Genomic DNA, 25014 nt, shown 5'->3' on the forward strand with positions numbered 1-25014 from the left:
GTAAGAACTTTTCAAACTTCAATTGTATCAAAACTAGATATAATGAATAAAAGAGATAGGCCATTTTAGTAATCCTTTTGAATTATTTAAACCAAACATTGCAAATCTAAGCAGTTTAGGTATGGCCAATACACTTTGAATTAATTATTTATTTAAGTTCACCATTGCCAACTTTACCAAATTAGGAAGGGCCAGTTCCCTTTTTAATTTATTTAAATACACCATTGTAAACTTTACCAATTTGGTTAGGTCAATTCCCTTTTAATCTATTTAAATACACCATTGCCAACTTTACCAATTTAATTAGGTCAATTCCCTTTTATATAAAAAAGAAGATGTGGTATGATTGCCAATGAGACAACTGTCCATAAGAGTACGGCCTTCAACAATAAGCTAAGCCCATGCTGCATAGTCAGCTATAAAGGGCCCTGATATGACAATGTAAAACAATTAAAACAGAAAACTAACGTTAATCTATATTTAATTTACCATTGTAAACTTAACCAATTTAGGTAGGGTCAACCCCTCTTTGAATTCATTGAATTCACCATTGCAAACTTTATCAATTTAGGCAGGGCCTTTGAATATTTATTCAAATACACCATTACCAACTTTACCAATTTAGTCCGGACCAAAGTATGCATTAGATTTATTATTTTTTTAATATTAACATGAAGTCTGTCAATTCATTTATTGTTTTCAAACATGTGGTCTCTTATTACTGCAACTGCTGCTTTTCAAGTCTTCAATGTTTTAGACAAAAGATAATTCATTTGTGGCTGAAATTATTTCTTGTTGCCTATTTCTAAACTCCATGCTTAGATTTAGCAAGAGTTTACTTTTGTGATGTTAAAATTTCACCTGTTGAATCCCATCCATTGGATAGAGCTCCAGAATAGCTTGACAATTCACACTGAGGATCTTTTTGGAAACCTGCTATTCCTAATTCCTCCATCAGTAAGGCCCAACTTGGTAACTGATTGACATTTGTGTTAACCTCTAACTCACTCATGTAAGACACCAATGATACTTCCATGAACATATCACCTGACAAAGCATTGTTTGGGTATACTTCCCTGAACATATCACCCGACACAGCATTGTTTGGGTACACTTCCCTGAATTTACCATCGCAAACTTTACCAATTTAAGTAGGGCCTTTGAATTTATCTAAATACACCAAAGACAATTTTACCAGTTTAGGTAGGGCCAATTCCCCTTTGAATTCACTTAATTCACCATTGCAAACTTTACCAATTTAGGTAGGGCCTTTGAATTTCAGGTGATATGTTTAGGGAAGTATATCCAAACAATGCTTTGTCAGGTGATATGTTTAGGGAAGTATACCCATACAATGCTTTGTCAGGTGATATGTTCAGGGAAGTATACCCATACAATGCTTTGTCAGGTGATATGTTCATGGAAGTATACACAAACACTGCTTTATCAGGTGATATGTTTAGGGAAGTATACCCAAACAATGCTTTGTCAGGTGATATGTTCAAGGAAGTATACACAAGCACTGCTTTATCAGGTGATAAGTTCAAAGAAGTATACCCAAACAATGCTTTGTCAGGTGATTGAAGCATAACCTTGTGACAGTGGACTAACAATATATTATTTTTAGACACTGGTCCAGACATACCATAGTAGAATAAATTATAAAGTGTGTACATGGTCAGTGATGATGCAGTTGCATAAATTGCAAAAAAATTGTGTTACAGAGTTATGGGAACATAGACTTTGTTTAAGCTGGCCTAAGAGACAGGTCACAATTTCTAACACATTGAATCGGTTCAAAACCAAAATGAATTATAAATCAAAGTGCTTGAAAGCATTAAAAGGTAAAGATTGGTTCAATTTATCAGTGGGTGGGGCATAACAAAAACTACAATTGCATGAAAGACTAACTCATAAACAATAATTTTATTAGTATTTGATATGTATAATGTATAATTAGATATTGAAGTACAATTAATGTGACATAATAATATAAAATAGATTTAAATGGTAAATCATTTGCATTTAAATAAATGAAAACACAAGTATCTTTAAATTTAGTCAACATTTACAAATTCATCCTCTTAACTATTGACGTACATACAGTATAAACTGAAAGTCACCATATTAATTACTGTAAACATTTAATGTTCTGTGACATTCCTAGAACTCCAATTTAAGACAAAAAAAAATCTTTTTAATTGAAGAAAATATTGACCTGATCAATTTTTACATCTTCATTTGTTATTTTGTGTTGTATATCAAACAAAATCAATTTCAAAATAAAGAAAAACAAATATATTATTTAAATGGTAAGAAATTGATAAAAAAAAAAGGGGGACAGGACCTTTTCCCTGACATCAGGATCGGGTGTTTTTAAGCATAGGATATCAGGATTAACCCTTTCAGGGTCCAAGATTTCTTTTTTTTTGAATTTTGAGATGTCAGGATTTTTTTTTTTTTTAATTGGGGACCTCAGAATTCCATGTTTTTAAGCCTGGGATTTCAAGATCAGAACCACTCCACCCCCCTCTATAAATATTATATTACATGCATAATAATTATATATTAGGGCTGGTCCATAAATAGGATTCCACTACAATCTTCATCAATAGACAATACCATATGGTATGAATACATTACATTCACAATGAACGCACACGTCATGCTTACAACCACAAAATATCAATTTATGCAAGGGCAAATAACCCAGTCATTATATACCAATTGTGTATGAAAATAATAATAAATTTATACTTCACAAAAAATCATAGCATTAATATATATCTATCAAAATGAAAAACATGTGTCTGCAATCTGATATGATTAAACAGTTAAATGTTGGTATATGTGAACAAAAAATATGTTCTTTGCAGTCGAAAACAACACCAGAATGTGGTGAAAATTTTAAAATATTCAAGTAAAATATGGCACATTTCTCATTCTTAAACAGGATATTTTGTTTGTATCTGCCTAAATTTTCCATATCAATATAAAATCTTTTTTTATGTGATATTTTTGTAGCAGTAATAAATACTTTTTAGTGGTACAATACAGCATATAAAAATAACATCAGTCATTACTTATAGCCTCAGTCGTTACTTATAACAGATTCAGTTTCTGTATCATCCTCACAGACTTCATCTTCATCTTCGTTGTTCATTTGGCTTGCTATCAATTTTTCATAATCTAAATCATTAGGATTCTTTTTCAAATTACCTAGGTTTTTGTTTTGAAAGTTAAATGCAGATTCTGATCCACTTTTGATATCCTTCTGAACAAAACCGAAACGAGAAGAACTAGGACTAGCAGGACTGATGGGTGAACCTCCAGCTGGTTGTGGTGGACTGGAACTTCTGGCAGGGCTTGTATTTGGTCTTCCCCCTGAAGAGGATCTTTTAACAGCACCACCTAAAACAGGAATTTGAGTTCTGCGAGACGCATGAGTTTGAGGCATTTGACATTTCTGAAATGCCATTATACAATGCAAGTTTCCTCCAACTTTTTTAGTATTACGTTTTTGTAGTCCCTTTTCCAGCCGTCGTATGTCAACATAATCTGGATTAGTGCAATTAAGATCTACTGATATATCTTCCCATCTGCAAAAGAAAAAAAATGTGAAAGATCAGTTTTTCTATTTTCATGTTTAATGGTCCCAACATCTAATGATTCATCTTAAGTTCATTTTCCAACAGTTTCATACCTTTTAAAATTAAACTAATTTTCTTTATATATTCCCTTGAAAGTTTGGTGAGATTAACAACATAGCTTCAAAGAAAATACAAATGTATTGTCCTTGAAAACAAATAGTGTTTGGTGCTATTGCATGTTGTAAATTTAAATTCATTATATTCTTTTAAGTACTGACCGTTTACAATGTAAACATGGGTGTCGTCTACTAGGATCTCCTATTAATAGCCATGTGTTATAATCTTCCTCGGATAATTCACCACTGAAAACAAAACAATAATTGATTAAGACTAAGAAATTGGCTTTCACCTGGCTTTTTTATTGTCAGTACTCCTGGTTAATTAACTTGTTTGTTGTCTTTTTGTTTGATGTTGTTTGAGCTGACGATTCAAGCCCTTTCCAACTGATTTTACGGCTAGTTACAATGGTGTGTTGTTAACATTATCCCACGTTAGGAAAGGGTTGCTCATAAATAAAGTTTAACCCCACCACATTCTTTCAGTGGTTATAGATAGATAGATATTTTTATTTTAAAGTACAAGTTGGTACATATTCATGAAATACAATATATTATAATTTTAAACATAAGCAGTCAATTAACATGTATAATTATACCAACCAGCCTTTAGTATGATGCACTGTCATTTATGTACAAAAAAATATTAGTTGCTGTCTGCTATATTTTTTGTTTTTTTTTGTTTTAGCATAATTCAGGTTTTTCTTGATTGAATTGTATCATTTCTTCATGTCAGGGTCTTTTATAGCTTACTATACTGTATGGAATTTGTTCATAGTTAAAGACTATTCACATCCACATCCTTCGATCTGTGGGTGATATTTTCTCATTGGCAATCTTTCCACATATTTCAATAAAATCACATTGAATCTGCTTTTATTAACGCAGTAGTATCATAAAGATATTTTACCTGTAGGCTTGCTCAGCTTTACATGGAGTATCTTCATAACCAATAGGACAGAATATATATAAAGGTGATGTAGATATGTTTACCTGTAGGCTTGCTCAGCTTTACATGGAGTATCTTCGTAACCAATAGGACAAAAGTAATGATTTTGGCAGTGGTATATAAAGGCTATATTAGGATCCTCAAGACCTTTCTTTAATATGACTAGAGCTTCATCTGATGTTAATCCACTGGTTTTATTTTTACCCTGTGGCTTGTAAAGGTTAAAACACCTCCCTTTCACTTTGTAGTGGTCATTCAACTGTCTAAACCATCTGCAATGAATGTAAGATAGCAATATAATTGAGAAGCATATATCATTTACTCGTTTGAAATCAACTGATTATTAATCTATTCTGGAAATTAAATGAGTGATCTATTGATCACAGATACCCTTGATAGCAGAAAAAACTTTTTACTGTAAATGCCAAATATTTGGTCAATCAATATTAACATAATCATCCAGAAATAGAAGAAATATTTAAGATAATTAAGGGGCACAACTCTTAAACCATCGATATCAGTCCCACCCAAATTAAACTTAACCTGTTTCCTATGGTCCAACACCTTATGAAAGATTTAGTTAGCAGTTCTTATCATCCAGAAACCAAATTTGTGACTTTAAAATAGGGACAGACAGGAAATGTGCACCATTATTTACTGAATTACAGAATAATGAAAAAAATATCCAATTTTCTTTATTATCTCCCCTTACCATGTATATACATATAAGCACAAAAAATTATCATCATACTCTTTCACTGAAAAACTGAGGAAAGTTCAAAATTTCATATAATCAAAAGATATTATCAAAAGAAACTATTTTTTCCAAATCTCCACTTACAATTCATTTAATTTCCCTTTTAAAACCAATAATGTTTTTTTTTTCTCTCAATACATTCTATATTTCACAACTAAAAAGTATTTTAAATTACCGTCTTAAAAGTTGCCGTTTACTAAAGAAGGATATTTATTCCTGAAAACATTGGTTGGTCACTGTACTTTTATTTATAACTTTTTCATATTGTTATTCACTTTTTAGACACATATCTTATTTCCCTTATTTTACTCGTTGAGAAGCGACTGCATGTTTTCATATTGATTTGTTAACTTCTATTTCATCCAACATGTAAATACCTCATAAGAGTAATGTTTCCAGTAAATGGTCCAAATCTTATTTCACCAAATGGAGGTTTAAATCCCAAAAATAATAAAGCTTCTTCTTGAGTTATTGGTGAAAGGCTGTAAAACAAAATGTATAATGAGTTTTTTTTTTTATTATTTGACCCAAGATATATTCTTATATCATTATAAAAGCTAACAAATACATATATATATTCATAGCTTCTTTTTCAAAGTAACTGGTAAATTCAATTAAGGAATGATAACATATTACTTCTGCTTTATGTTTGCATAATTTACTACCCAGCAATAATTGACAGTAAATAAAATGTTCATTTTAAAATAGGTGAATCAAAATCACCAACAAATTTCTTCATGAAGGACTGAAAGGTAGCTATCCATGAAGAATTTCAAACAGAATAAATAAATTATAACATACTGTAAACCAACTTATTTTCGCGACTTTCGCGAGTAGAAAAATAACGCGAATATAAATCGTCGCGAATATGTCAGTCTTTGATCTTTCCTTAATAAACTTCATCAAGTAAATAAGATAATCGCGAAATTAAATAGTCGCGAAGTGGTCAAGCAAGGTTAAAACGCGAAATAAAGTATCCGCGAAAATAAGTTGGTTTACAGTACATCACAATAAAATTTAAGCTCAAATTCCAAGTATATAATTCAATTAAAGTATTAAATAGCTAGACCAATAATAACATGTATCCCAATGTATTATATATTAAATTAAAAAAAAGACATTTGTTGGTCAAGATAAATAATTATATTGTGCATTCATACAAACCTTCCATGTCCTAAAGTACTAAAGAGGTAATTCCAACACGAAACAACAGACGAAATACCACATGATTTACTGTACTGGGGTCTGCTCATACAAATCCTAAATCAAAAAAGTTTATATCAAATAAATCACTGTAACATCATATAGCAGCTTCAACCAACTGAAGTAATATCATGATGCAATGCAGACAATGTAAACTTTATAAACTTCAAAATTAAGTAGTGGGAATCTTTTTCTAGCATTATTCAAACTCTCTATTACTTTGATTTATCCATGATAGGAATTTAAATCTTTAAACAGGTACCCACTGGTTAAAAATATTAACTCCAAAAATATTAGCAGAAATAAAGAGAGTAACAAGCACTGATTATATTTACTAATAAAGGGCTGCGCTTTAGCGCATGATACGCCCGTTGCTCTTTTAACTTGTCTTTTATGCTTTAAATGAATTTATATGATCAACTAGAAATAGTGTGAGCCCTGTCAAATACCCCCCCCCCCCCCCCCCCAAATAATAAATAAAAATGCACAGAAAAATTGGCACTATTAAGGCTACCTCAAATTTAACTAAGTTTGTTGTCTTTAATTTTTCATCCATACATAAAATTTTGTGAAAGTGTTAGTTATTGTCCCAAAATTGGAAAAATCCCCCCTTTTTTAAGCATAAAAATTCATAACACGGAAATGTAAAATCTGAAATTTATAAAAATTGAAAGGGAGCTTACATCAATAGATATAAACAATTCACCAAAGTTTCATGGACATTGGTGAAAGCCTTTTTGAGTTATTGTCCGAAGTGTTAAAAATCACCCTTTTTTTATGAATAAAGCCCCATAAATCCAAAACTTAAAATCTGAAATTTATAAAAATTGAAAGGGAGCTTACATCAATAGATATAAACAATTCACCAAAGTTTCATGGACATTGGTGAAAGCCTTTTTGAATTATTGTCCGAAGTGTTAAAAATCACCCTTTTTTTTTATGAATAAAGCCCCATAAATCTAAAACTTAAAATCTGAAATTTATTAAAATTGAAAGGGAGCTTACATCAATAGATATAAACAATTCACCAAAGTTTCATGGACATTGGTATAAGCCTTTTTGAGTTATTGTCCGAAGTGTTAAAAATCACCCTTTTTTTATGAATAAAGCCCCATAAATCCAAAACTTAAAATCTGAAATTAAAAAAAAACGAAAGGGAGCTTACATCAATAGATATAAACAATTCACCAAAGTTTCATGGACATTGGTGAAAGCCTTTTTGAGTTATTGTCCGAAGTGTTGAAAATCCCCCCTTTTTTATGAATAAAGCCCCATAAATCCAAAACTTAAAATCTGAAATTAAAAAAAAACGAAAGGGAGCTTACATCAATAGATATAAACAATTCACCAAAGTTTCATGGACATTGGTGAAAGCCTTTTTGAGTTATTGTCCGAAGTGTTGAAAATCCCCCCTTTTTTATGAATAAAGCCCCATAAATCCAAAACTTAAAATCTGAAATTAAAAAAAAACGAAAGGGAGCTTACGTCAATAGATATAAACAATTCACTTAAGTTTCATGGAAATTGGTGTGGGTGTTTTTGAGTTATTGTCCGAAGTGTGGACGACGGACGGACAGACGGACGGACGGACGGACGGACAGACGGACGGACAACGGTATACCATAATACGTCCCGTCCCGGGCGTATAAAAATATCATCAATTGCTGACTTCTTTTTATCAACATTTCATTTTTTTTTGTTTTATTTCACTAAAAATATAAATCTAGGAACTAACCATCTCTTTTGGTCCATGACTTTGCGAGCAGCAATTTGTGAGTATGTAGCAGTAACAGTAGGTGGAATATAATCTGTTAGTATATCTTCTCTTTCACTAGGCAATACTGTAAAACAGCACTAGTCTAAACACATGCATATATAAGGCAGTTTGCTGGTGTGATTCAATATGACAAGATAAATGAAATTTGTAACACATTTAAAACAGATTTTTATTAAGGGCTATTCCAGAATTAAATATATGAGAGGATTGGAAGTTTTCTCATTGTTTTTGCTACCTTTAAATTTGATCTCTTCCACTTGAAAAACTTTACCCAGCACAGAATAGTTATAACCTTCATTAATTCAGTCGTCTTTTATGACAACAAGTATCGTAAATAAAATATAAGGGATGGAATGTGTGTTATTTCAAGAAATAATCTTTTATTTACAGTTCAGAATCTTGAGGCTTTATAGAACTATTGATAATTTATTGTTTCTACATCAAAATAAAAACTAAGTTATGTCATTAATGATATTTCAAATGTTAAGGACCTTAAATCATTATCAAATTCATTTGTTTAAAGTGCAATCCTGAATAATCATGAATAGATAATCACCTGGCTTCTTCACAGATCTTTTAGATGTTATATCAGAGACATCAACGTCCCAAACTAAAGTATCTCCATTTAAATCTGGTGCCACTCTTATCAAATCAGGAACAGCCCCCACCTGATTGGTTAAGGAAGATGTCATAGGTTTAACATTATTATTGTTCTCACTCTTTGACTTATTCACATCCTTTTGCATTTGTGTGGAGTTATTTCCCTTGTTTGCATATACAACTTTGTTCAAAGTATCATCACTTTTGTTTTGTCTAACTTGACCAGTTGAATTTGTTCTGTTAGTTTTCGTCCCCTGACCTGATAATGCAGTGTCATCTCCACTTGAACTGAGCCTGGAAGGACTAGAGCTTGAGTATCTAACTTTAGGTTGAGGAAGTTGTCGTCTGATATTTCTTAATTTCTCTTTTTGCAGTTTTGATGTTATTTCCAAAGATTTAATTCTGTCACCAGTAAAGGCAGATCCTACAAATATATCACAAATCACAAATCTCTAAAATGTAAATATAGATTAAATGACTGCAACAAGTGATTACGATATTTCTCATATCGAAACTTAATTTTAATATTTAAAGTGTGAGGCTATCCAAGCTTTCTAAATAATTAAAAATTAATTGTTGAGAGCAGAATAATATTGCAAAACACAATTTATAGTTGTGGGATTTCTTCCACTTATGATTTTAATGTTTCCTTTATAGAGATTTGAAGAAAATTTTGTCCTCCATATGCAACGTCATCAGACATGGTTGCCTTTTTTCATGACCTCATGATAGGAAACTTGAAAGAAACAGAAAATTTTACCTCATTATTAAATTTCGAACAAGTACAGATTTTTCACTACATGATATCAAGAAATGTGAAAATTAGAGCAGTGTCATGTAGTATAAGTATACTTCACATGAAACCTCAAGTTTATAGTTCCTAAGAAAATGTGACCAAATTTTGTGGGTCAAAAGGATATCACAAGTTTAGCTATATAACATGAAAAACTTGAAACATATTTAAGAGTCAAATAAAAGGCATGCTTCCAAGAATATAGTCATATTTGTAACATGTACTATAAATATCCTCAAGGACAATATTATATAATGGACAAACTTACCTGTAATTTCTATAGGACAATATTATATAATGGACAAACTTACCTGTAATTTCTATAGGACAATATTATATAATGGAAAAACTTACCTGTAATTTCTATAGGACAATATTATATAATGGACAAACTTACCTGTAATTTCTATAGGACAATATTATATAATGGACAAACTTACCTGTAATTTCTATAATTGTTCTACTTCTGTTTATGTCACATTGCTATGTTGTAATGACTTTAATATATAGACAGAATTCTTAAACCCATGTTTATTTTAAGAAGATTATTTTAGGATTAAGTTAAGTTTACCAACATTTATAGGTAGTATACACTAACTAACACAGAAATCCGTGACTGGATTTAAAGCTTTTCACTTCAACCTTAGATAATTTAACCAATTACTCAATGTATAGACATTGAAATAACTAATAACAGAATTTCCTGATTTTAAATATATCTTCATTATTTTTTAAAATCTAATTCTTATCTATGTTTTACTTTTTTACTAAAAAAAAGGGAACTGGGAAGGTACCGTAGGGTCTCAAATCTGACTATTGTTCAATTTTCATTTAATTTCCTACACATAAGGAATTTTGCAGTATGCAAATACTACTCAAACCAAAGGAGGAGGAATGATAAGAACCATCATTTGGTCAGGGAAATCGCAAAGATAGTAAACTCACTTCAGCCTTCAAAATTGTTATAGATGAACAGGCTAATTTAATCTGGACATTTTAGTGCAGAAAGAGATCGCATGTTACGTTACTAAGAAGTCTGGAAATTTATTTATTTGATCTAAAATAGTCATTTCACCCATAGATTTAGGTCAAAGTAATATACATATGAGCATTAGCTTTACCCATTAAGATATTTTACACACATTAACATCCTTGTAAAACATATTTTGGGTGAAAAGTTGTTGCTCATAATTAAATATTAATGACAAGACCTCAAAATAAGGCAAGTTTTTTGTCAGTATTTGCCGTTCAGCCCTAAATGTATGAAGATTGAAGCCCTTATGTCAATATGTAAGACAAAATTCAAAAATATAATGTCCGACAGACTAATGTCTTATAAATATATGATGGGTTTTATTTGTTAGAATTGTAATGATTTTTTATTTTTTTTGAAATTTAAAGAGCTTAAATAAGTGGCCCTGTCATACCTTTATTGGCTTTAATATGAGTTGTCTAATATTTAAAACTAAGCTTAATTACCTATATTGACTTGCTGTAATAGTTTTGCTGCATCAAAAGCAGCTTGGTAATCCTGTCTTGTCACATGGTTTAGTAGTTCTTCCACTTCAGTCACAAGCTTGGAAACAATGGATACATCAATCAATGTGGGAGGACGCTACATAATATAATAATAACATAAATGTCAATACAAATTAATGGAGGAATGATTTAAAGCAATATTTTTCTCATCATACCTTTGGTTCAGTTTCCAAACTTTTCCATTATAAAAAAGAAGATGTGGTATGATTGCCAATGAGACAACTATCCACAAAAGACCAAAATGATTAGTATTGTCTAAAACTGTGTGTACAAGAAAACTAGTTACTTTTTTGTGTACATTTGCTTCCAATACAGAGTTCGCGAAAACTTTGTTTGACCTGTCGGTTATTGGACCGACAAAGAAAGATTATTTGTCAGTCCTACAAAATTTTAGCCAGTCCTAAAAAAATCTGTCAATTTGATCCTAAAATAAAAATAATAACATATTTTATTCAAAAGTAACTTTATTATTATTCGTTTTATTTTTCACAGCCACGGACAAATTATTATGAAGGACCAGTTCTGATCTTCTGATTGTTCTTAATTAAAGTCATTTTCTTTATCCATTTCATCATCATCTGAATCATTTTTTCAGTATTTGTTATCTCCATTTAAGATTTCAATTGCCGATTGTTAGCCATGAACAAATTTAGCAGGCCACGTGTAGATCGGCACTTTGGCTTCCATAGGTTTCAGTTTGTTTATAACAGGAAACCAGTACCGGAAATTAGTAGCAGGTACATCTGAAGACCGATGTTAACACATATTGGAATTAGTTGCGGTACAACTAATTACCGATAAAAAAGGCACTGACTGCAACGGCCGTTTTACATCGGTCATCAGGACCGGCACTAGCTTTCAAAATACTGGTCTGAGCCTCATTTTGACCGATAGGACCGACAGGACCGACCATTTTCGCGAACTCTGCCAATAATCATTATCTTTAAAAAATATTGGTATCTATTGTTATGCATATGAAGATATTTGTCTAAGAAACATGTATATTTACTACATACTAATTGGTTTACCTTTTCATTGAACTCATCTGCATCATAGAATTCGTCATCGCTATCCTCCTCTTCATTATCCGTGTCCTCCTGATGATCATCGTCTTCATAATCCTTCAGATTGAGAGGCTCAATGATCTCTATTTTACCTTCATACTGCTGCAGTAAACTATCTGTGGAGTTGGAATTACCCATGTCAGTCTGTCAAAAAATTATAACAGGTTATTAATACGAGTTACTAATATCTTTTCTCTGAAATAAGTTGAACTTTTTGCCCTTGTAGAAAAGTACAACTTGTTAAAAGAACATTTTTGTAGAATGCAGTACACTTTAAAATATATCATACATGCATATTTTTTCTAAAACTAAGAAATATTGCCATATCTTATTTGCCTGAAACTTTATAAATACACTTTTTAATAAAAACTGCATAAAATATTTTTGACAGAAACTACCCAATTCCCCCATCCCTTAATTTATCAGAAAGCCTACCTCCTCAACCTCCTTAATACACGCCAAACCACATGCCATATTATAAACCAGAAAGTTTTAAACTTCTTTTTCTTACTATAAACATGTACATAAAATGACTAATTCTACCAAGCTGACACTGAGTCGACATCTGTTGACAGAATTATATGTATGGAAGAATGTGATAGATGTGTTTTATTCAGATATTACTAATTCTGATCAAACATGTACTCATCAATAAATACATGTAGTTTTTTATCAATTAAAAATATCAATGTTTCCAAACAAATATGTGTTGCATCTTTAAATTCTAAGGACACTTTCATTGGAGCTTTTTTTTTCATTTTTAATAGCTCCTATTAATTACAATTATCTTCAAATTCTAGAAAATCAGATAAAAAAGATACAATTTGAATTACCTTTTCTATTTAAGGATATATATTTTTAATATGGTAGAACAAATTTTCTTGTAAAAACTAAAGCAATGAAGTAGGGATTGTTAATCCCATGTATGGGCCCCATATAATTTTCGAAAACTATTTTTATTTAGATACCAACAAGAAATTCATTTTTGCATGGAAAATATAAAATGGTCTCATCAAAATCTCACCAATAAGGACTTTATACTTTACCAACATGAGTCACTGTGACCTTCAAATGTATTGAAATCAAATTATAAGATTACCATTATCTTAAACCAGAGATATCCAGGCCAACTTCAGACATTGCAGAAATTTAAACAGAAATGACTTTATTGCCACAAAATATGTATGTGGTCATTTGTGGTGTAGCCTTATTTTCAGTGACCCATCTAAAATGACTCTTAGAACATAAATAAGTGCTAGTTTTCACATTTTTTCTTGAACATACCATCATTCTGAACTTGATTCTGAGGCAGTTACCTGCCCTACCCCCATTTTAATGAAGCTACATATATGATAAATGCAGAGACTTTTTACAAGTATCAATCCAAACTTAAGCTATCGAGGGCCCAGGCCTCTCTTTTTCTCAAAACCCTCGATCTACACCTGTTATTTCTGATTCAAGAAACGTTGGAGGAATAAACAATAATATAGTAACAATACAGGATGTTATATAGAATACTAAAGTGTCCCAAAGTACACTATCAAACTATTGTATTTTGTAATTTAATACTCTACAAAACTAAACTAAAGATTTTTAAATATGTACTTATTTTTTATGTTAAAATACCCATTAAAATTTGACAACTTGTATACAAAAGTAAACAAAGGTAAACACAAGGAGGGTTGAAATATTAAAACCAAAGGTGTCAGATAATTCATGCTTACCAAGTGGCCATAAACTTACTTCATGGGTGGTTGATCTGATTGTAAACATTTTTATGTTCAATTCAAAATTTAAAGGCTCTTAATTCTATTCATGTTACGACTTTTCAACTGACAAGTGGAGCACAAATTCGTTTTTTATTTAAAAATAAATCTGTTCAACTATTTAAAAAATTCATCAATTCATTCGTAGGTCAAATGCAGGTCTTGAGTTTTTTATAGTTATTCTACTCCTGATATGTAAATTTCTAATGAACTGCAATTAAACCATACTTTTATATATTGATACATTTCTAACCAATGCATTGCTTTTGGTCTAGTAAATAAAGATAATTAAATAAGCATCTCTTTTTTCAGAGATTCAAAGAATGTTTACCTTACAACTGTACTTTTTGTACAGGTATCTTAGTCTGTTGAGAGATTTACTGCCCTTCATTCATTATTGTAGGCATATCACATTTTCCATTGGGCTGTTTTCGGATAAATCTGCAAAAAAACTTTGGCATTACAAATTACATTGTTGATTCAGAGTATAAATCTTATTATTGAATAATAGGACCATTTTATATAACAAAAAATCAATTTAATGAAAAAGTTTACACTTTACATCTGAATTTTGTTTTTAATGCATTATCACCATGCTATCATTAAAATGGCAGAATACCAAATACCTGACACATTAACCTAAAATAAATTATATCTTAAATATATATCATGGTTAAAACATACATATATACCGAGTAGAAAAACATTTTAAATATATCTCATGGTTAAAACATACATTTATACTGAATAGATTGACAATCTTTCAAATATATATATTTTCATGCAGACAATTATTTAACAGATCAATTTTATATACTTGGTCTCAATTGATTATTTGTTTTTTAACTTGATAACATGTATTTTTGGTTGTCACATTTTCAAAATGTTAATCAAGCATTAATTTTATTTCTGTATACTAATATAACTAGTAAGTTTTTCATGTTTCTTCAGCAAATTTCTTTTAAAAACAAACAAATGCTCTCAAAACTCCCTGCCTCAGAAGAAACATGTGAAAAGCAAATATTTGGATCTAAATACAAAACTATAGACTTGTAAAGGTTAATTATTCCCATGCTGTGATCTCAAAACGAAGCATATCCATACATGAAAATTATTACAGTTAATCATTTCTTTTAAACAAATGTGTCGTCTTAAGCAGCTGTTTGAACTCTCTCTTAAGGGCATACAATACAGTTACAGGGGAGGTATGTAATGACGTTGCTAACGTAAATTGTTATTTTTCGCGAAATCAAACTACGACTGATTTTTATCATTCAAACTTATCTAACTCTTTTTTAAAATGCCATTTGGTTCGATACGTAAGACGTTTTAAAATGTGTATAAATTCTCATGAAAACGTAAATAGTGCAATTTTTTTCAATTAGATAAATATACAGCAAAAATTTTTTTATTTTTTTTACATTCGTGAACATTTGATAAATTTGAGTTATTAGAAAAAACAAATTGCACAAATTTAAACTACATTTATATAAAACAGAATTAACAAATAATTTAACAAACTAGAGGCTCTAAAGAGCCTGTGTCGCTCACCTTGGTCTATGTGAATATTAAACAAAGGAAGCAGATGGATTCATGACAAAATTGTTTTTTGGTGATGGTGATGTGATGTACATCTTACTTTACTGAACATTCTTGCTGCTTACAATTATCTCTATCTATAATGAACTTGGCCCAGTAGTTTCAGTGGAAAATGTTAGTAAAATTTTACAAATTTTATGAAAAATTGTTAAAAATTGACTATAAAGGACAATAACTCCTTAAGGGGTCAATTGACCATTGCAGTCATCTAGACTTATTTGTAAATCTTACTTTGCTAAATATTATTGCTGTTTACAGTTTATCTCTATCTATAATAATATTCAAGATAATAACCAAAAACAGCCAAATTTCCTTAAAATTATCAATTCAGGGGTAGCAACCCAACAAAGGGGTTGTCTGATTCATCTGAAAATTTCAGGGCAGATAGATCTTGACCTGATAAACAATTTTATCCATGTTTATGAACATTATTGCTCTTTACAGTTTATCTCTATCTATAATAATATTCAAGATAATAACCAACCAGGTGCTCTGCATGGCGCAGCTTTATACGACCCCAGTGGTCGAACCCTGAACAGTTGGGGCAAATTTGGTTACAATATTCAAGCTTGATACCGTCTGAATTTTGATTGTGATCAAATTTTTGACATAATATAGGTTTTTGCCACAAAATTAATGTGGTTCAAGATCTAACACATCTATTGCACAATACTGTGCAATTGAATATTTCTTATTGAAACTTTTCAAAATTTGAAATTTGAAAAATGAAAAAAAAAAATCCCTTACAAAAAATGGTAAACTGAGATCCCCCCCCCAAATTTATTGAAACCCCCCCTTGGAGCAATAACCCTTGAACTCAATCCAATGCTTTCCTTTGTAATATTGAACCATGTAGTACGATTTCAGAGAGATCCATACACTTAAACACAAGTTATTGTCATTATTGTTTGGAAACTAGAAACATGCTTCTTTTTGGCCCTTTTTTGGCCCTTAATTCCTACATATTTTGGACAATTACCCCAAAACTAATTCCCAGCCTCCCCTTTGTTATATAGTACATTGTGGTACAATTTAAGAGCGATCCATGCAATTACACACAAGGTATTGTATGGAAACTAGAAAAATGCTTGTTTTGGCCCCTTTTTGGCCCTTAATTCCTAAACTTTGGCCCCATAACCCCTTAAATGAATCCAAACCTTCTACTTGTGATTTTAAACATTGCAGTATACTTTCAGTGCAATTGAAATACTGGTAAACAAGTTATTATCCTGAAACTAGAAAAATGCTTGTTTTGGCCCCTTTTGGGCCCCTAATTCCTAAACGGTTCAGACCATCATCCCCAAAATAATTCCCAACCTTCCTTTTGTGGTATTGAACCTTCTGAAAAAATTTCATTAAGATCTATTTACTTAAACTAAAGTTATTATCCGGAAACCAAAGTGTCTTCGGACGACGACGACAACGACGCATACGACGACATCATACCATTATACGAACCCAAATTTTTTTTGGGGTCGTATAAAAACAGTAAAATTTCCTTAAAATTACCAATTTAGGGGCAGCAATCCAACAATGAGTTGTCCGATTCATCTGGAAATTTCAGGGCAGATAGATCTTGACCTGATAAACAATTTTACCTCATGTCAGATTTGCTCTAAATGCTTTGGTTTTTGAGTTATAAGCCAAAAACTGCTTTTTACCCCTATGTTCTATTTTTAGCCATGGCAGCCATCTTGGTTGGTTGGCAGGGTCACCGGACACATTTTTTAAACTAGATACCCAAATGATGATTGTGGCAAAGTTTGGTTAAATTTGGCCCAGTAGTTTCAGAGGAGAAGATTTTTGTAAAAGTTAACGACGACGGACACCGGACGCAAAGTGATGGGAAAAGCTCACTTGGCCCTTTGGGCCAGGTGAGCTAAAAACAGCTGGTGTTTATCTTTTAAAACAAAAAAGTTATGTATTTCTGTCGAAAGGTAAAATACATCCACATATCCAAATTTTGAGCATATATATAAAAATTTCGACCTCATTTTACTCAAAAAGTAGCACATGAAGGTATATTTTTTATTACATATTTGAATTAATCAGGCAAAAAATAGCCTATAGGCAAATTGTCAATATAGGATAAAACTGTATCATAGGCCCTTTTAAAGTATTGCAAGGGATATGGCTGTGCCTTGCTAAAAAGTATATTATTTAAAGATCTTATTCTAGCAGAATTTGGTTACTCATGAAGCCTAAATAACAGCCAAAGTAAACTTGTAAATGAGAATACTTATGTTTTTGGATAATTGAGAGTTTACTTGTTTTTCTATATTTGAAAAGTGTAGGAAATTGACTTTGAAACCTGTGTTCAGCTTGTACTAAATTTCATTCAATTACTTCCACAGGCATAAGATACTGATGAAATACTATCAAAGTTTTTTATGGGATTGACAGTTTTTTTAACAACTAAAGGATGTTTAAAATAATTGGCATATTTATAATACTTTTTCATTTTCGAATTCAGGGGCCAATTTGCCTCATCATTTGTTGACCTCTTTCTTTACCAGAGTAATTCAAGAAAGAAAAGCAGTTCATTGTTAATCAAAGGAGTAAGTTCGGTAAGTGCCATATTTGGCCCCGATTATAAAGTTCATGGTTACAAGACAATAATTGTTTTAAGTTGCCTTAAAGACATGTGAAAAAGTTAAACAGAGCTGTTTTTGTCAAAGTTTAATTATAACACAACAATTTTTACATTCCAAAACGGTCAAGATAAGGGATTTTGGTGAAATTTGACAAAATCAGCGGGATTTCAACCAAATAAAGGACCAGGAAACATAGAACGCAGGCGTCGACAAGCTTAATATTCAAATAAGACATGTTAAGTGTCTTCACAAACATTATTTTAAAAGATCTTTGTTGTCGACGTATGCGCTCTATGTTTCCTGTCAAATAATCTTTGGAAATTTACCCATTTTCATTGATTTTTTCGTGAAAAATCAATATGAGTACAACTTGTGACGTCATAATGAAACGCAGAAACGTAAAATCTTAAACAAAATGGCTTATATCCTATCTAGTCAATGTATTAGCTATAATTTATCGTGATATTGGTCAATAAATCCGAATTTGAAATTTACGCTAAAAAAGTGGGCCATTTTAGGACCTTATCGAACATACTCCTTTGATGAAATTTGTGGGAAAATAAATTCAAGATTGCAATGGTCAAATACTAGTATTAAATATAAAGGCAAGAAACATTAAAACAGTTGTTTCACTTACTTTCATTTCAAATACAAACACATTGAACATTAAACAAATTCAACATAACTCTTTTCTTCCAATATATATATTTATCATTTCCTCACTATCTCTGACTTAAAGGATTATTTTTACTAGCTTTTAAGTTCCAAGTTTAATATCAATGCTAACCCAGTAGAAAATGAAAAATAAATCCCAAAATATTTTAATTTGAAACATTCACAACTACAGAAACATAATTCATGTCATAAAATATGCAAATTCTGTATCAGATCTGACAGCTCAGGTGAAACAGGAACATAAAAAGTGCAAATAAGGCAAAAATACTGACCTTAAAATTTGATAAACAAACTGTAAGCAAGCTGTTACAGAAATGATAGTATCTGAGTTATACTATTTAAATTATCAAGTTACTTGATACAATGTACATTAAAGATCTTACAAAATATCCATTCTATCCAATATTTACACGCTATATAGTATTTCTTCCCACAATATAAACATCAGTAATCATATTCCTATATTGATATAGGTACAAAAGCTACTTAATAGAGTATTAAACATAAGTAAACAAAGTTTCCAGATTTTCAATACCTGTAGAATGTCCTAATAGTTTAATAAGGTGTTAACAAAGTTTCTGTGTTACCTGATAAACATCCATGTGTTGTCTCTCAGAAATCCTTTTAAACTATTGTTTACATGTTAATTATTTCATGTGCTTATTTAAACTGAAGGTGGATTACATGCAAAAAAGATTTGAACTGAAAATACAAATGTATAGTCTATTTCTTCTTTACCTACATAGATCAATACTTATATGGGTCATTTTCATATTCATCTACAAAAGCTTCTTTTTCTTCTTGCTCACACTGACTTTAACTTCTAACACCATATTTAGTTGAAATATGAGGTGTTACACACAAACCTAAAAAAGATTTCAAATATATAAGCTTATTACTGATTATATCTTGTAATACCCCTTAATTAAAAATTCAGTTACCATGATAATGAACTAGATGTTAAACTTAATCCTTTCCTCCATAATGACGCTTTTTGACGCCACCACCTTTACTCCATAATGACGCCTTTTGACGCCTGTGTAGTACTTCAGTTGAAACGCTTTGACTACAAAATGTCTGCATCAAACTTTTAAAAAATTGTATCTAATATGAAAAGAAAATTCATGAGAATATCTGACTTGAATTTCATTGATGAAATATTCGTTTTTGTAATGCATTAATACTTTAAACCTGGTAATTTTTTTTTATTGAAAAAATCCTATGCGAATCAAGTATCTAAAAAAAAAATCTCCATGGAGTAAAGGGTTAAAGCATGTATAAAGTCCTTTATTTTATACGTGTTGACAAGTAACCTTATTTTTCTATTACACTTAAAAAACATTCTTCTAATGGAGTTATTTGTCGGTCCAATATGAACGTGTTTATTTATAACCCTACAATTTTAAACTATTTTAAAATACTGGGAAAAGAAGTACAGTCAAATGAGGATACCTGTAAGAAAAGTCCACCCTCTAGACCAGACAAAATTATCTTAAAAGAAACAGTACTTTAGTTTACTTTTTTTAAGAAATGCTCGCATGTCTGACAACATCATGGAGTCTTCCTTTTCAAAAACTGGATGAAAAAAAGTTGTCATCAATCAGGCTGATTGTCTTTTTTCTCGTTTGTATTGTTTCACATTTTTTCATTTAAGAGCCTGACTATATTGCCATGATTATGGGTTTTCATCTGTAATAGCCTTGAGTTGCTAACTTCAATTATATTTGAACTACAGCTTTCTCATTGGCAATCATACTTCATCTTTTTATTCTTGAACTGAAATTTTAAGATTTGAAGTAAAAATAAATTGTAATTAAATAACTAAGAAACTGCAAATAATTGATGAATCTGAAGTGGACTTTTAGTTTAAACAATCATAGATGGCTCATTGGCAATCATACCACATCCTCTTTTTCATGTATAGATGACCAATATTAATATTTTGTTATTCAAACAAACCTACTCTGTTAAGATGACTCTTACCAGAGGTGGATCCAGAACTTTTTATAAGGAGAGGGTGCAGTTGACAGACCTAAAAGGGGGGGGGGGGGGGGGCTCCAGTCGTTCTTCAGCGAGTCCCAATATAATATACCATATTTTTTCCAGGCCGCCACCCTGGATCCACCTATGTTACAAAGGTAATTCACTTGACCAATATATATTTGTTTTTTAGTAGATGTGAATTTTGAATATTTATCAAATCAACATGAAGCATTAAATTATAAAATACAAAAATAATGCATTTAGAGGTGTGAACATGTATTTCATTATTTCAGATTATGCAGTGGACATATTTGAGCTGTACCCATGGCTGATTTGTTACTCACAGTGAAATTGCTACCAATTCTGAGATTTTTTTCTCTCAAAGCACTTTAAGCATTAGGAACAACAAAAAATAGTTGCCTCTGATTTAATTATATCATTAGGTCTTTCGTCCTTAGGTGTTGTAAAGGTCTATGACTTTTCAGTGAAAATTATTAATTTGAGACCCTAGATAGTTTAAAGGACCAATCATCTTTTTTCAAGGTGGGGGTTATGTCTTTTTTCTAAAAAAAATATTCTGATCCGGGCCACAATTAAAAATATTTTGGTTTGCCCAAACCCTACCCAAGGTTGAGACAGTGGGTAGGTAGGTACATTTAGGCATTTTTTTTTTTTTTTAATTTAAGAAATTTACGTATCGGATGTTTATTAGTCTTCATGCCTATCTGATTTAAAAAAAAATTCTTCAAATCAGGACAATAAAAGAATATGAGTAGGCAGCTTTTTTCTGGGTAGGTTTGTTTGCCTAGGTAGGTTTGGGCAAACAAACCTATTCTTTTTTTATGGCCCCGTGTTGTTACTCTTAATTTCACATGCTTGTCCTGAATGTGATAAAACTGCAAATATGGACAAATTCAAAGTCACCACGGATGCTGCATGTTTGTACCTACTGAAACAGGGGAAAAAACAGTCGCCCAAGGCGACCAGAAATTGACCTGGGCGATCTTTTTACTCAGTTGTGGTAGCCCAGGTGGCGAATTGAAAACAAGTTCTTGACTGACTGAAATTCGCCATTTACCGTGACTCCAAGAACTGGCTACTTCACGGACAAAAAATTAAATTCAAAAAGAAAAATCTTTTTAAAATGTATTGCATCAAAGTCGCGGTCGCCAAATGAGGATGTCAAATCAGTGTTTACCTGTGATTAAATATAGTTCACGTTAATTCAGGTCACTGATTGGTCGTCTATTTAAAGTCAGAATGTATCGTATGCTTGCAAGGATAACAAGAGAGGTGTGCCGATGGTCATTAACAATATGAAGCATTCACGGATTTGGCTTCAAGAAAGCGAAGAAAGTCAGTGAAGATGACAATAGCATGTCATGAAGTAATATCAGTCAAATAAAAGAAAGTATGATATACATGTATATAATGCTGTTAAGAATCTGGAAAACAGTACCTTTTTGTAGTTACATTTTCAAAGCCCAAGTGGTGTACACAGAATGAAGGTCAAAAACGAAAGTAGAGTATTGTCGACCACAATAAATAACATTTATAGTTAAAAACGATTTTTGTTTCTTACTAACTGAACAGTTTACAAAAAAAAAAGAAAATCAGAGAAGATATCAAGTTCATGGCAACGCTTTTGGAATACACGAGTTAATTTTGACCCCTGTCAGAAACCTGCATGTGTTATGATAAATCTAATAGAATTTTGATTTCTACTTTTTTAATTGTATTGTTTATGTATGGTATGTAATATAATCCCTCAAATTACTATGAATAATATTTTTTTTCAAATCTGATGCTACTAGCAGGGACGCTTAAGGTGACTGCACAGGTCTTCATGTCCATTGATAATGATTGCATGGTCTTCAAGAACTGCTGAGTAATAACTTTTAGTCACTTTTTCCTTTGTTTCTCATGCTTCGTTTTCCCCCCAATATTTATTTTCCGAGCAACACTTTTGTTGCGAATTTGTTCACGTTTTGTATTCACATACCCGGGGTCACCCCCCATTACCACCCTCTTAAATACTGTGAGGAAGATCTTTGGAGACATAGAAATTTAGTTCATATGTCTGCTTTTTTTCTATGGCAAGAATTATAGTCTGTTTTGTTTACACTGTTCCAGGTTTGGTGTTCATGTTTTTCAATCGTTTAGCCAAATTTAAGGTTCATGTGGACCCTTTGGCCATGTTGGCTAAAATAGCTGTACTTTCACCTCAAAATTTACTCGGAGTACAGACAAACCTGCTCATCTGTAAAAATTTTAAGGTATAGCATGCCCTACATGTATATAAAGATATTTCAAATATGTTTTATGTTTCATGTTTTAGAAAAATAAAAACTTGCCAGGATTTTGCAGTTCACTTTTCATTCCTCCAGAAGATGTCAAAATAAACTAAGTTGTAAAACAGGTTTGAGAACTTCCCCACAGGTAATAATTAAATATTGAGCTGGATTGATTGACATGGACAATAGATTGGCAATAGATACCTGACAATGATTGGTGATTCAAACTGTGTACACTACATGAATGGATTATGGACCATATCAAGGAAAGCTCAACTGTTTGTTAATTTTATCATCTTCTGTAGGGACGAAAAAAAGTGCACAGCAAAGTCCAGTTCAGTTGTGAATTTTCTAAATCATTCTATTTATCTAGGGCATGCTATGCCTTAAAACTTTTCCAGATGCACAGATTTGTCACTGATCAGAGTAAATTTTGAGCAGAAAATACGGACATTTTAGCCAAAGGGTCCACATGAACCTTAAATTATGAAATTGCTTTGACGAAATAGTTAGTTGAGACCAAAGACATCACTGGAATGCACGAGAACATGTTGGGTTTGGTTGTTTACCCTCCATGTAATCTGTAAATCAGTTCCAGCATCAGGACCTTTTCCCGCCAAAAAAATATAAATTGGATAATAGGCGGACGAACTATGTAAAATTTCCGTTCAAGTTAATGGTCTTGATAATCATGAAAAGTTAACTAACAACTTACAACTGGGTACCATCCACATTTTCTAAATGAGATCCTTGTGTTTTATATGCCCCCCTTTTTGTGGGGAAAAAATGGTACATTTGTCAACGTATATGATTTGTTCCACCTAACAGAAGTTCCAATGGAAACTTTGTTATAATACCTGTTCCTGTTGAGGGCCCTCATGGGGTTTTTGATTATGTGATTACTTGGCCGTTTTTTTAATGATTATTTGATTATTAAGCCAAATATTTCATGATTATTTGATTACCTAGGACTGTATTTTTAGTTTATGATTATTTGATTACTAAAGATAAGCAAATATTTAATGATTATGTGATTATATTGGCAAAAAAATGGTGATTATGTGATTACTAGGACCCCCCCATGAGGGGCCTCCCTGTTGGAACAAATATTCTATACCATTTATTCCGTTAGGAACATTTACTGTAATATTTATTTCAGTGGAAATACTATATATTCCAGAATATTGTTTCCATTTGGAACTTATGTTATGAAGGAACTTCTCATTCCGTGACAGATTATCATAGTATATAGGGAATCACTGAGTGAAGTATGACTGGAGCCCCCACCCCTTTTATCTCAGTCATCTCCCCTCTCATAACAAGTTCTGGATCCCCCACTGTATTCTAACATCTGAAGTCGATTTCACAAAAAAACTTAGTTACGACTAATTTCACTAATATTGATCGTAAGTATACTGATTTGTTCATGACTTAAGACCAATCTTAGTCGTAAGTATACTGAATTGTTGACTTACGAAAAATCCTAGTCGTAATTTTTTTTGTTGTGAAATTGACTCCTGCTGAAGAGTATATGTGTTTCTAATCAGTGGTGTTCAAATCATACGGTGTTCTCTCAGGAATCTATAGGCTCCGTTTTTTGTTGTACCTCTCTTATTATTAATCATAGCCGGCTTTAAGGTCGTCTTTAACTTTTTCACAATTTGTAAGAAAATAGGGTATGTGATTATTTGACTTGTCTCAGTTTTTGGTAATAT

At 31.5% G+C, this 25014-nt stretch overlaps 1 protein-coding gene across 8 annotated transcripts; it reads right to left on the reverse strand.

Moving 5' to 3' along the window:
- Window positions 1–1911: 1911 nt before the first annotated feature.
- LOC139514700 (basic immunoglobulin-like variable motif-containing protein) lies at window positions 1912–23939 on the reverse strand. Of its 8 annotated transcripts, none has more exons than XM_071304232.1 (13): window positions 23869–23939; window positions 19765–19888; window positions 19295–19325; window positions 14486–14595; window positions 12353–12532; window positions 11265–11400; window positions 8949–9416; window positions 8351–8456; window positions 6577–6672; window positions 5790–5894; window positions 4700–4927; window positions 3869–3952; window positions 1912–3599 (listed from the first exon to the last, which is right to left on the reverse strand). In XM_071304232.1, the coding sequence occupies exons 4-13, from the start codon at window positions 14543–14545 to the stop codon at window positions 3092–3094; spliced, it is 1971 nt and encodes a 656-aa protein (XP_071160333.1). In that variant the 5' UTR covers window positions 14546–14595; window positions 19295–19325; window positions 19765–19888; window positions 23869–23939; the 3' UTR covers window positions 1912–3091. The 8 variants fall into 8 exon arrangements, with proteins under 8 accessions (XP_071160333.1, XP_071160335.1, XP_071160329.1 ...); XM_071304234.1 differs by lacking the exon at window positions 23869–23939 and adding an exon at window positions 23778–23794; XM_071304228.1 differs by lacking the exon at window positions 19295–19325.
- Between the last annotated feature and the right edge of the window lie 1075 nt (window positions 23940–25014).

This window comes from Mytilus edulis, chromosome 3 (assembly GCF_963676685.1).
Source record: "Mytilus edulis chromosome 3, xbMytEdul2.2, whole genome shotgun sequence".
NCBI lineage: Eukaryota > Metazoa > Mollusca > Bivalvia > Mytilida > Mytilidae > Mytilus > Mytilus edulis.

Coding starts and splice junctions, on each gene's coding strand:
- LOC139514700 (XM_071304228.1), bottom strand. CDS start 14,545: ATGAAGGGCAGTAAATCTCTCAACAGACTAAGATACCTGTACAAAAAG. Junction 9,417..11,264: donor ATTACAGCAAGTCAATATAG/GTAATTAAGCTT, acceptor ATATATTTGTAG/GATCTGCCTTTACTGGTGAC. Junction 4,928..5,789: donor GGAAACATTACTCTTATGAG/GTATTTACATGT, acceptor CATTCATTGCAG/ATGGTTTAGACAGTTGAATG.